General features: G+C 37.6%; 1 protein-coding gene across 2 annotated transcripts in view; it reads left to right on the forward strand.

Annotated features, from left to right (window-relative positions):
• Positions 1 to 14,056, forward strand: part of VPS35L (VPS35 endosomal protein sorting factor like) — a 150,629-nt gene that overhangs the window by 63,916 nt on the left and 72,657 nt on the right. For both annotated transcript variants that reach the window (XM_054575477.1, XM_054575478.1), the window contains exons 12-14: positions 1,083 to 1,176; positions 4,680 to 4,757; positions 5,461 to 5,583. In XM_054575477.1, the coding sequence (XP_054431452.1) occupies positions 1,083 to 1,176; positions 4,680 to 4,757; positions 5,461 to 5,583 (295 nt within the window). The remainder of the gene's footprint in view (positions 1 to 1,082; positions 1,177 to 4,679; positions 4,758 to 5,460; positions 5,584 to 14,056) is intronic.

Below are 14,056 nucleotides of genomic sequence, written 5' to 3' on the forward strand. Positions count from 1 at the left end.
TAAGAAGAGACCTGGGAGGGTCCATTGAACTGTACCTACCACATTAAGAGCTGCACCTGGCAGGCAATGGCCTGGACTCTGTTTGGGGCTGTTGTCTAAGATGGTGATGAAGATAACAATGCCAGAAGCTAAAGCCTTTGGCCTTGAACCCCAGACTACCCTGGGTCACCACACATGTTGTTTTGAGAGTAGTCTACAGAGCCTGGGGAAACCAGATCTTTCTGCAGAGCTGGGAAACCCTGAGTCCTCTTGGGTAGCATGTAGATAATAAACTCCTCAATGCCATGGCTGACTCAGGGTCCTCCATAGAGTAGCTTTTTTGGGTTTAGAATCTAGTGTATCAAGTGCATTTGATTGGGATCTGGGGGTGCCTGGAGTTGTTTGTGGGGACAGCGCTGGTACAGAAGAAACGATTATTTTGCCTTACCAGTTGGGGCAGCATAATGCCCCAGGCAGAAAGAGTCAGTCCCATGTTGCAGGAGAAATAAATACAGCACAGTTCCCATTGATGAGGGATTCTCGGGCCAACCTGGGGTGTAGGTGTCGGGCGCTTAGGAAGGGACAGGGTACTGGACAGTAAGCCAGTGCCAAAGGACTATACAAAGGGGGTGAGCAAAAGGAGGTTTGTAGTTGTGAGAATGTAAAACAGTTTATTCTTGTACTATTATTTAGTAATTATTGTATTTATTTGGATTACAACTGTAAACCTCCTTTTGACCACCTCTGTAGATAATGACGAGAATATCGAGAAAATCGGGGGTACCCATCAACAGAAAATATCTGGGGGACAAAAACTGCTAAATTAGTCAAGTAAATGTGACCCCAGCAGAAAAAGTGAAGGTTAAACTCCAGTACTGACAAATTGTAAAATGAAAGAAACCCTCAGTGAATGAATTGTGAGTGAGAGAAAGACTGTTGTTACAGAGGCTTAGAAAACTCTGAAACTTTACCTTGGATTGTTTCTGAAACTTGACTTTTTTGCAACCTAAATTTAGGAAGTTTGGCTTAGTTTTTGTTTTAAAAACGAGAGCACAGGGAGCTCTCATGTAGGGTATAATGCTGTTCTCTTTTGTTTCTAACAGGGGGATCTCAGAATGTCTGCCCCGCCTGACTTGTATGATTCGAGGGATCGGAGACCCACTGGTGTCAGTGTACGCCAGGGCCTATCTGTGCCGGGTAGGTCAAATCAAGTCTTGTGCTCACAAATGTGGCAGTATGCTGTCTCCTTAAATGTTAAGATAAGTCTCTGAAAGAAGGACTTTATTAGCTGCTAATTTTAGAAGATGGTTCTTCCACAGAGGGCAGAGCTGTAGGATTTCGTCTTAAAAATTAATTTTAAACTAGACCCACTTAGTATAACTCTAATTAGGGGGTGTTTAAGGTCATCCTCTTACAAATGAACTGGTTTTCAGAATTAATTGTTTCTTCATTCTTGTTTGGAAGGAGGCTCCCAAGGCCTCTGAGCTTATGGGTTGCTTTTCATTGACTTCAAACATGCTTTTCCTTTGTCCTGAATTTGATTGTTATAGTAGCCTTTCTGTCCTCATATTCAAGAGCTGACTCAGAGTGTGAGTTGGTGAGGGCTGTTTGGCAGGGAGAGGTACTCCCTGTGATGACAGGTGTCAGGGTCCGTAGAGCCTAGCTGAAGAGGCTGCAGGTCCATCTTTGGCACTGCTCTAATAGATGAGGTGGTCCAGATGGTAAATCACTTAGCCTTTTTCTCCTTTAATGCACCATGGAGTTTTTGCTTAAAACTATTTTTTTTCATTTATGAAAAATACAACCCATGGAGAGTTTACAGTTATTTTTCTACAACTCATATGGGGGCTTTTGCCTTGTACCAGCTTTCAGTGGGAGTACTCCTTGCCTTTTCCATTAGCATCATTCACTTTTAAAGAGGACTTATTGCCCCTTTTTTAGGGTCCTGATGAACCCTACCCTTCCTTGAGAACAAAGCTACATAGATCCCTGTACCCACTGCTAGTAATTATTTATATTTACTATATTTAAACGGTAGCCTTTGATTTACTTCTTTGACATAACATCTCCCATGTGAGATAAGTTCTATGGTCTCAAGTGTCATAAAGAAATCAGTCATTGCCCTCAGAGTCAGTAGCAGACATCCTTATGAAGGACACTTTCATAGCTCTGCTTCTTGATATTTAGAATGAAAGAAAAAGCCTTCCATTTCAGGGCAACCTGCTCCACCTTTGTAACAGGCCAGAGGATGTATGCATTGCCATCTGCTTGAAACTTGAGGTGAATTTTTCATAGAGGAATATTGGGTATGTTTTCCGAAAGCACAACTTTGATATGTATCGAAGCTTAAATACTCCTTTGGAAGCAGTGTTTGCTGGGCCTACTGTGCACAGATCAGTGCTGGAGCCTCTGGGAAGATGCCAGGGTATCTTTATTGTTTGGATATTCTCACACTACTGCCCTTCCCCTTGTAAAATGTAGCAAAAGCTTTGAACTTATCTTGACATCAGTTGAATAATAGAGCAATAAAGATTTAGAATTACTTCAGGTCTTATGAGTATGTTTCTGTTTTTTAAAGAGAAGTCAGAAAGAGGAGAAATAGACATTCCTTGCAAACCTGTTCAGTTTTAAAGTTTGAAGAAAGGTATGCGAGTTAGGAAAAGTAATGCTTGTTGCATATAAAGTGCTTTTGAATGGCAGCTGCATCTTGAAAACTTAGTGACAATAAGGTGAGGTTGCAGGCCCATCCCAGGAAGACTGGTGATGAAATATATCATATCTGTTGAAATAATTTGGCAGTCCAGGCAGTGCATTAATTCTCCCGATTGGGTAGTTACTAAAAATTTTTGACAAAAAGAATAAGACAGTCTGTGTATTAGTAAGAATTCTAATAGTTGGCATGTGGCAAAAACCCAGTTTGTACTACTTTAAGCAAAAAGGGAGGTTGGCCTTGAAGAGTCTCTAAATAGTGTAGGCATGGCCTCAGAGCATTGTCAAGAATCATCCTCTTCATCATCACTCAGCCTTACTTTCCTCTGGAGTGACTTCTTCCTGAGGCATGCTCTCTCTATACAGTGGCCCACAGCAGCCCCACGCTTTCATTTTTTCAATGTAGAAACCCCAGTAGTATGTGAGTCCCTTTCCCCTAGTAGTTCCAGTCAGAGTCTCCTGGCTGATTTGCAGTGCACTCTCTTAGGTCACTTGTTTACTGTGACTTGTTTGCAATCACTGTGGCCATGGGATGAAATATGCTTACAGACCCAGTCTAGGTCATGTACCCATCCTTGGAACTCAGGGTGGGCTGGGTCCAGCTATGCCATAAACCTGATCCAAGAAAAAAGTTTGATTCCCCACAGACAAAAATAGTGAGAAAGAAGGCCAAGCCGACAGGAAACTGCAGATGAAAATCATGAACAGTTATCCTTGCTCCTCTGGGTAGAAAACTTTCAGACCCAGCAGGTTTCCAAGATGTTCATTTGGCTAAATGGGTAAGGACAAACAAAAAAAAAAAGCAGTAAATGGGCAGGGTATAAGGGAAGCTGAACACTTTATTCAAGGAAAGTTTAACTGCTCTTCTGAGTCATGGCCCTTTCAGCTCACCTCGACTGCTTGTGCACTGGTCCTTTCTTTGTTTTCTCCTAACAGATAATTATTTCCTTCTAAGATATGATTGAGTGGAAGGAAAGAAAATAGAATCAAAACATAGTAGAACTGGATCTGACATTTGTTGTTAGTGCTTTTTTTTTTTTTTTTTTAAATCTATGTCTTGTGTTGCAAACATCCCCAAAAGCCATAGAGCTGCCCTTAGAATTTAACCCCATGAATCTTGCATAATTCCTCTTAAAGGAATTCTTCACAGCCATCTTAAAACATCACTATTCATAATCTTCATGCTTCTGGGTAGGGAGGAGGTGAGTGGCAGAAATCTGTCATTGCTGGAAAAAACCATTTGCCAGAAAAGCAACTTTCCTTACAAAGTTATTTTTGCTCTAAAGGCAGCAAGTATCTGAGATATATCTGAGGAGCTTAATTTAAGGAACATTGAGATGCTTTGTAGCTTAAACCCTCACTTTTCTATCCTGTCCCAGGCCTCTGGCCACCTTCTCTCTGATTAGCATATTCTTTCAGCAGGAAGTGTTAAGTCTGTTTTTTTTTAACAATGAATGCAGGACCAATGGATTGTAGCATTGTTATGCTTCATAATTATGTAAAATTTCTTAAAATATTTTAAAATTTGTCTGCTTCCATGACTGCCCAGCAAAGAATGAATCCATGTATTTTAACAATTCAACAGTAAAGTCCCAGCTGATTCTTTTATATACCATAATCCATGTGTGTTCATCATTTTTCAGAGAGGAAGAGAAAATTGTATACACAACCTTGAGAGTACATTCCTCCTGGTGCTGTATTGATTTGTTCTTGTGGTCATCTGTTAAAAAATACATTCATTACTTTTTGGAAATTATGAAGATGATTACTGCAAATTCCCCCTTTTTAATTAAAAGTAGCTTTTTTTTTTTTTTTAAATGAAAATTATACATTCTTATTGAATAAGAAAACTTTCTGGTCTTCTCTATGCCTGTATCTATCAGTGTGTACATTTTCAATTTACAAAATGACATCATACTGTATATATTATTTGCAGTCTGTTGTTCCATAGTCAAGGTAATTTCTTTATTCTTTTTCTTTTTTGGCTGCAGGTGGGAATGGAAGTGGCTCCACATCTCAAAGAAAGCCTAAATAAGAATTTTTTTGACTTTCTTCTTACATTCAAACAGGTAGGAGAACAATGCAGAGCAGTTGATATAACAGTCATATGATCAGGAATTCACAAAACTCAGTTGCTTTTCCAAGCTGAGATTGCCTTAAAGCTCTTTAAAAGTAAACCCTAAAGCCCTGGCTGGTGTGACCTAGTGGATTGTGTGCCGGCCTGTGAACCAAAGGGTTGCTGGTTCTATTACCAGTCAGGGCACATGCCTGGGTTGTGGGCCAGGTCCCCAGTAGGAGGCATGCAATAGTCAACCACACACCTCTTTTTCTCCCTCCCTTCCTCTTTTTAAAAATAAATAAGTCTTTTTAAAAACATTGTAAACCCTAGAAAATTATACTAGCATCTGTTACAGACAGTTGAAATGTGTTGATTGTACTGAACAAGCAGAGCGAATCAATATGCATTTGTTGACAGGAAATGTCTACAGTTGATCAGACTTCCCTTTAAACATCTGTGGCTCCATTTTTCATCAGGTTACCTTTTTACACAATGCACATTCCCAGAACAGCTCTGCTCGGTGGCATGGGAAACTTTATTGCTTTTTTACTAGTTCAAACAAACGCACACACCAAAAAACAGACCCTGGGAAACGAGGCAGTTTCCATCAGGATCATCCAAATGTTTATAAGTATGCAGTCTGTGAGTTACTTGCTCTTTGTTTATAATGTGACTTTCCTTCCTTGTCTAAGTGTGTATTTTGTCTCCCTTAGATCCATGGGGACACAGTCCAGAACTATCTGGTGGTCCAAGGAGTGGAGCTCTCATCCTACCTTCCCTTGTACTCACCTGCCATGGACTGGATCTTCCAGTGCCTTTCCTACCATGCCTCTGAGGTAACTGATAACACGGCTTCAGTGTGAAGTTCACCTTGGAGGAAGAATGCTGGAGCTCTTCTCTCCTCTGTATTGTGTTTGTAATGACCTCTATACGAGTGTGCCCTGTAGGGTAAACAGGACCCTTCCTTAACAGCTATAGCAACATAGTGCTAGCCAGCCGGTTATAGAGGGCTCACTACTGTGGCTGGTTCAGTACTGAGCACTTTACCTAGTTGTCTTGTTTGACAACTCTGGGAGAAGGTGTGGAAGCTCAGAGAGGTACCACATACTTGATTGTAGACAGAGCCATCCTACCTTTCTGCTAAATGATTGAAACATAATGAACAGACTGACATGTTTGAAAGTGAGAACACTTATTTTTTTCCCTCCTTATTTTAATGGAAGGCAAAACCAGATTTAAAATAAAACGTTCATGTCATAAGGCGTTCTTCCTTTTACTTTTAAACACCAGTAATCTCAAAGGATGACAGAAGCTGGAAAGAGCTTTCCTGGGGAATAAAACTCTAGGAAATCATTACTGCACTATAAGAAGTGATTTTTCAAATTAGGTCACCTGGATAATAATAAACTCTGATTCTTGGGACTCTTCAATAGGAGCATGAGGTATCTTGTAAAAACAAAAATCATTTTCACAATGCAGAAGAATGGATGTCAATATGGAGGGTGGTGTTCAAAATGTGTGTGACAGTATGATGCCTAAAAGCTCTTTGATAGTGACTGGGTTGTGTCAGCTGGGGAGTTAGAGCTGTGTGTGTCTTTTAACAGGTCACTCCTCCAAAATATGGGATTGTCAAGTTTGGCTGCAGTATTTGGTAATACACAGGACAGACAAGAGAAATATAGGGGAAAGGAGAACCGTTAAGATAAAGAGGAGGGAGAAAGGCTTTCAACTACAAATACCTGACATGTAAAATTTCAAATCAAAGTTGAAATCCAAGATACTCCTCCCCCCAAAAGAAATGGGCTTTTGTGTTGTTTGATGACAGGCTTCCTTTCTCTTATACAATTAATGTAATATTATAGTAAGTAACAAACAGATTATGCTCTCTATTTCAGGCACATCTTACACATGTTGAATAAAATTGGCAAAAGTGGACATCCTTATCTTGTTCCTGACTTAAGAAAAAGGTTTTTAGTTTTTCACATTTTAGTATGATGTTAGCTGTGGGTTTGCCATATATGGCCTTCATTATGTTGAGGTATGTTCCCTCTGTCCCCACTTTGCTGAGAGTTTTTATCACAAATGGATGCTAGAAGTTCCCAAGTGCTTTTTCTGCCTGTTCTTCATTTTGTTTATCTGGTGTATCACATCATTGATTTGTGGATATTGAACCAACCTTGTATCCGAGCAATAAATCCCACTTGATCATGGTATATGATCTTTTTAATGTATTGCAGGATTTGGTTTATTAATATTTTGTTGAGGATTTTAGCATCCATGTTCATCAGAGTAGTGGCCTAAAATTTTCTTTCTCTGTAATGTCTTTAGCAGGTTGGGTATCAGGGTAATGCTGGCCTTGTAAACTGAGTTGAGGAGCCTTCCTTTCTCTTCAATTTTGGGAATAGTTTGAGAATAATAGGTATTATCTTCTTTGAGTCTTTAGTTAGATTCACTTGTGAAGGCATCAGGTCCAGGACTTTACTTACTCAATTTTGTTAGTAGTTATCAGTCTGTTCAGATACTGTTTTTTCCTGATTCAGTCTTGAAAGATTGTATGTTTCTAGTAATACATATATTTTTTCCAGATTGTCCAGTTTGTTGCCATATAATTCTTTGTAGTATTTCCTGCTATTCCTTTGTATATTTGGTGTCATTTTCACCCCTTTCATTTCTGATTTTATTTATTTGGGCCCTCCTCATTTTTTCTGATGAGTCAGGCTAAAGGTTTGTCCATTTTTTTTAACTTTTCAAAGAACCAGCTCTTAGTTTCATTGATCTTTTCTATTATTTTTTTAGGCTCCAGTTCATTGATTTACACTCTGATCTTTATTTTCTTCCTTCTATTCACTTTAGGGTTTGCTTGTTCTTCTTTTTCTGGTTACTTTAGGTGTAAATTTAGATTGTTTGTTTGAGATCTTTCTTGTTTCTTGAGGTAGGCCTGTAACATTATGAATTTCCCTCCTAGAATTGCTTTGTCTGTGTCCCATAGATTATGGGCTATGGTGTTTTCATTTCTGTCTCTGGGTATCTTTTGATATCCTTCTTGATCTTGTTGTTAATGCATTCATTGTTTAGTAACATCTTATTTAAACTCCCTATCTTTTTTTAAAAAATTTATTATTTAAAAAAATTTTTTTTATTATATCTCTTCTATTACCATTTAACCCCTTATGTGCCCTCCCCTCTGCACTCACCACACTGTTGTCCATGTCCATGAGTTCTGTCTCCTTTCTGCTCGATCTCTTAAACCCCTAACCCCACTCCCCCCAATAGCCGTCATCCTCTTCTCTATGATCCTGTCTCTATTTTGCCATTTAGTTCAATTTCATCATTAGATTCCACATATAAGTCAAGTTACACAGTATGTGTCTTTGATGGCTTATTCCAACTAGCATAATGTTCTTCAGGTCCATCCGTGCTGTCACAAATGGCAAAATTTTCTTTTTCACGGCTTAGTAATATTCCATTGTGTAAATGTCCCACAGTTGTTTTATCCACTCATCTACTGATGGACACTTGGGCTGCTTCTATATCTTGGTTATTGTAAATAATGCTGCAGTGAACATAGGGTGCTTATATTCTTTCAAATTAGAGTTTTGGGTTATTGTGGAGATATTTCCAGAAGTGGGATATCTGGGACAAAAGGCAGATCCCTTATAATTTTTTGAGATATCACCATACAGCTGACCCAGTCTACATTCCCACCAACAGTGCAAAAGGGTTCCTGTTTCTCCACATCCCATCTGTACTTCTTGCTTGTTGATTTATGATAATAGCCATTCTGACAAGTGTGAGGTGATATCTCATTGTAGTTTTAATTTGCATTTCTCTGATGATTAGGGACACTGAGCATCTTTTCATGTCTATTGGCCCTCTGTATGTCCTCTTTGGAAAAGTGTCTATTCAGGTCCTTTGCCCATATTTTAATTGGATTGTTTGTTTTTTGGTGTTGAGTTTTGTAAAATCTTGATAAAGTTTGGATACTAACCCCATATTAGATGTATTGGCCAATATGTTCTTTCATTCCGTGGGTTATGTTTTTATTTTGTTGATGGTCTCCTTTGCTGTGCAAAAACTTCTTAGTTTGATGTAGTCCCATTTGTTTATTTTTTCTTTTTTTCCCCTGTGCCTGTGGAGATATATCACATAAAATATCGCTCTGAGCAAATGTCCCAAGATTTTACTCCTGGTGTGTTCTTCTAGGATTTTTATGGTTTCAGGTCTAATATTTAAGTCTTTCATCCATTTTTAATTTATTCTTATGTGTGGTATAAGAAAGTGGTCTAGTTTCATTTTTCTCTACGTATCTGTTTAATTTTCCCAACACCATTTATTGAATAAACTTATCTTTAGTGCATTGTATGTAGTTGCTTCCTCTTTTGAATGTTATTTGACTATAGAAGTGTGGGTTTATCTCTGGGCTCTTTATTCTGTTCCACTGATCTATGTGTCTGTCTTTATGCCAGTACCATGCTGTTTTGATTACCATTAGTGAAAGTATACTTTGCTATTAGGTAGCGTGATTCTACCAACCTGGTTCTTTTTCTCAGAATGGCTGTTGCTATGTGGGACCCTTGTGGTTCCATGTAAATTTTTTAAATATTTGTTCTAGCTCTGTGAAATACAACATTGGAATCTTGATAGGAAATGTGTTGATCTGTAGATTTCTTTGGATGGTATGGACATTTTAATGATGTTAATTTTTCTATCCATGAAAATGGTTTGTGCTTCCACTTGTATCTTCTTCAGTTTCTTTCTTCAGTGTCTTATAATTGTCTGAGTACAGGTCTTTTCCATCCTTGGTTGGATTTATTCCTAGGTATTTTATTCTTTTTGAAGCAATTGTGAATGGGATTGTTTTCATGATTTTCCTTTCTATTAGTTCATTATTGGCATACAAAAATGCAACTGATTTCTGGATATTAATTTTCTATCCTGCTACTTTGCTGAATTCTTTTATCAGTTCTAGTAGGTTCCTGGTGGAAGCTTGGGTTCTCTACAGTATCACGTCATCTGCAAATAAAGATACTTTTACTTTTTCCATTCCAATTTGGATGCCTTTTATTTCTTCTTCTTGTCTGATTGCTACAGCAGGGACTTCCAGTACTGCGTGGATAAGAGAGGTGAAAATGGACATCCTATCTTGTTTCCAACCTTAAGGGGGATGCTTGTAGTTTTTGCCCATTGAGTATGATGCTGGCAGTGTGTTTGTCATAATGGCCTTTTTGTGTTTAGGTATGTTCCCTCTATTCCCACTTTGCTGAGAGTTTTTATCATAAATAGGTGCTAGATTTTATCAAATGCTTTTTCTCCATCTATTGATACAATCATGTGGGCTTTATCCTTCATTTTGTGTCTGTGGTATACCACATTTGTTGATTTGTGAATATTGTACCTACGTTGTATTCTCAGATTAAATCTCACTTGATCATGGTGTATAGTCTTTTTCATGTGTTGCCATATTCAGTTTACTAATATTTCATTGAGGATTTTAGCTTCTCTTTTCATCATAGAAATTGGCCTGTAATTAATATTTTTTGGAGTAAATTTTACATTTTTTTACCTCTTTATCTGGTTTTGTAATTAGGATAATGCTGGCCTGGTAATATGAGGTTGGCAGCTTTCCCTCCTCTTGAAATTTTTTGAAGTAGTCTGAGAAGGAGAGGTATTAGTTCTTTCTGGAATGTTTTGTAAAATTCACCTGTGAAGCCATCTGGTCCAGTGCTTGTTTGTGGGAGTTTTCTCATTACTGCTCCACTTTTACTAGGTGTAATCCATCTATTCAGATTCTCTGATTCTTCTTGATTTAGTTTTGGACGATTGTATGTTTCTAGGAATTTATTTCATCCAGGTTGTGTAGTTTGTTGTTATATAGTTGTTCATAATACTTTTTTACAAACCTTTTTATTTTTTGGTATCATTTATTTCTCTCCCATCTTTTGTGATTTTATTTATTTGGGTCCTCTTTCTTTTTTTCTTGATGAAGCTGATTAAAGGTTTATCAGTTTTGTTTATCTTTTCAAACTACCTGCTCTTGGAATCATTGATTTTTTTTTTTTTTGTATTGGTTTTTAGATTCTATTTTACTTATCTCTGCTCTGATATTTATTATTTACTTCATTGTACTTACTTTGGGTTTTGTTTTTGTTCTTTTTCAAGTTTCTTTAAGTGTAAAGTTAGATTATTTATTTGAGTTGTGTTTTTGTTTCTTGATATAGGCTGGTAATGCTATGAATCTCCGTCTTAGGGTTGCTTTCCCTGTGTCCCACATTTTGTATTGTTGTGTTCTCATTTTCATTTCTTTCAAGATTTCTCTTGATTTCTTCCTTGCCCTTGTTGTTCATGCATTCATTCTTTAATAACATGTTATTTAGCTTCCATGTCTTTGTGTATTTTTCAGTTTTCTTCTTGTGATTGGTTTCTAGTTTCATAGCATTGTGGTCAGAGAAAATGCTTGATATTTCAGTCTTCTTAAATTTACTGAGACTTCTTTTGTGTGTTGGTCTATCCTAGGAATCAGCATGTGTATTCTGCTGTTTTGAGAAGAAATGCTCTGAAGATATCAATTAAATCTTTTTGATTTAGTGTGTCATTAAGGCCACTGTCCCCTTGTTGATTTTGTCTGGAAGATCTATTCATTGAAGTCAATGGGGTGTTAATATACCCTACTATGACTGTGTTTCTGTCTATCTCTCCTTTTATGTCTGTGAAGATTTCCTTTATATATGTAAGTGCTCCTGTGTTGTGTGCATTAATGTTACTAGACTATATCGCCTTATTGGATTGTTCCCTTTATCATTATATATCAATTTTCTTTCTGTAGTTGATTACTGGAGTCATACTATTCTGATCAAAGAAGATGCTTGAAATGATTTGTCTTATTAAATTAACTGATACTTGTTTTCTGGCCTGACACATGGACTGTGCTGGAAAATGTTCCTTGTACACTTGAAAAGAATGTATGTTCTGCTATTTTGGGATGAAATGTTCTGTCAGTATCATTTAAGTTCATCTGCTCTAATATGTCATTTAAGGCCACTATTCCTTGTTGATTTTCTATCTGGTTGATCTATCCATTGATATCAATGGAATGTGCAAGTCCCCTTCTCTGATAATATTATTGTAGGTTTCTCCCTTGATGTCTATCAATATTTGCTTTATATATTTAGGTGCTCCTTCATTGGGTATGTAGATGTTTCTAAGAGTTATATCCTCTTACGGAATTGATCCCTTTATGATTATTAAATCTCCTTCTTTGTCTCTTGGTACAGCCTTTGTTTTAGTTTAGTCTGTCAGATAAAAGTATTGCTACTATAGTTTGGTTTTGCTTAATTTCAGTGGAATATTTTGTCCATCCCTTTTAGTTTCAGTGTGTGTCTTTTGATATGAAGTGGGTCTGTTGTCTGCAGCGTATGTGTGGGTTTTAGTTTTTTAACCTATTCAGCCACCCTATGTCTTCATTGGAGCATTAACCCATTTACTTTAAAAGTAATTATTGATAGGTATTTTATTGTTTTCTGATTGTTTTTATAGTTGTTCTCTCTTCCTTCTTATTCTCTTGTTATGTTGATGACTTTCTGTTGTGTTTGGATTTCTTTCATTTTACTTCTTGTATACCTTTTGTACATTTTTGATTTGTGATTACCATGTACCCGAAATACACCAAGCTTTTTTATGCCAGTCTGTTTTAAGTTAATGGTTGCTTCTGTTCAAACACATGTTAAAATCACTTCAGTTTTACTCACTCCTTCATGTTTGATTTTGTCATTATTTCTTTACTTCTTTACTGTGTGTTTATGTGTATCCCCCTTTTTATTGTTTTAATTACATATAGTCTTTCTACTTTTGTCTTTTAAACTTGTACTAGCTTCTTTTTTACGCTTTTTTAAAAATTAATTTATTTTTTATTCAACTACATTTGTCTCCATTTTCCACCACCACTTTCCCCTTCCCCACCCACGCCCACTTCCCACCCTCAATCCTTCTCCACTTTGGCTTTGTTCATAGGTCCTTTATACATGTTTCTTGATTTGACCCTCCCCCCACCCTCTGGTTACTGTTGGTTTGTTTTTTCTTTCAGTGTTGCTGGTTGTATTTTTCTTGCTTATTTGCTTTGTTGATTAGTTTCCACTTACAGGTGAGATGATACAGTATTTGTCTTTTACCCCCTGGCTTATTTCACTTAGCATAATGCTCTCCAGATCCCTCCATGCTGTCACAAAGAGTAGTAGCTCTTTCTGCTATGTAGTATTCCATTGTATAAATGTACAATAGTTTTTTGATCCACTCATTTATTGACTGGCACTAGCGTTGCTTTAAGCACTTGGCTATTGTAAATTGTGCTGCTGTGAACATTGGGGTGCTTAGGTTCTTTTCTCTTTTTTTAAAGATTTTATTTATTTTGTTTTAGAGAGGGGACTGGAGGGGAAAAGAGAGGGAGAGAAACATCAATGAGTTGTTGCATTTCACATGTACCCTGCTGGGGATCTGGACTGCAACCCAGGAATGTGCCTTACACTGAGAACTGAACCAGTGACCCTTTGGTTGTCAGGCCTCTGCTCAATCCACTGAGCCACACCACCTAGGGCTGATCTTTTAATTCGTGTTTCAGGATTCTCAGTGCATAATCTCAGCAGTGGAATTACTGGGTCAAAAGGCAGTTCCATTTTTAGCTTTCTGAGGAAATTCCAAACTGTTTTCTACAGTGGCTACACCAGTCTGCATTCCCACCAACAGTACTAGGGTTCCCTCTTCTCCACAGCCTCACCAGCACTTGTTGTTTGTTGATTTGTTTATGACGACCATCCTGACCGGTGTGAAGTGGTATTTCATTGTGATTTTAATTTGCATCTCTCTGATGGCCAGTGATGCTGAGCATCTTTTCATATGTCTCTGGGCCCTGTGGATGTCCTCCTTGGAGATGTGTCTGTTCACGTTCTTTGGCCATTTTTTAATTGGATCGTTTGTCTTCCTGGAGTTGAGTTGCATGTGTTCTTTATAGACTTTAGAGATCAAACCCTTGTCCGAGATATCATTGGCATATATAGTTTCCCAGATGGTTGGTTCCGTTCTCATTTTGCTGATGTTTTCTTTAGCCGTGCAGAAGCTTCTTATTTTGATGCAGTCCCATTTGTTTACTCTTTCCTTCATGTCCCTTGCTCTAGGGGCATATTGGTGAAAATACTGCTGCATGGAATATCTTAGGATTTCCTGCCTAAGTTCTCCTGTAGGACTTTAATGGTTCTGTTACTTATATTTAAGTTTTATCCATCTTGAGTTTATTTTTGTGTATGGTGTATGTTGGTGGTT

The sequence above is a fragment of the Pteronotus mesoamericanus genome, unplaced genomic scaffold (genome assembly GCF_021234165.1).
Source record: "Pteronotus mesoamericanus isolate MK-2021 breed Mesoamerican mustached bat unplaced genomic scaffold, CSHL_Meso_final contig_301, whole genome shotgun sequence".
Lineage (NCBI taxonomy): Eukaryota > Metazoa > Chordata > Mammalia > Chiroptera > Mormoopidae > Pteronotus > Pteronotus mesoamericanus.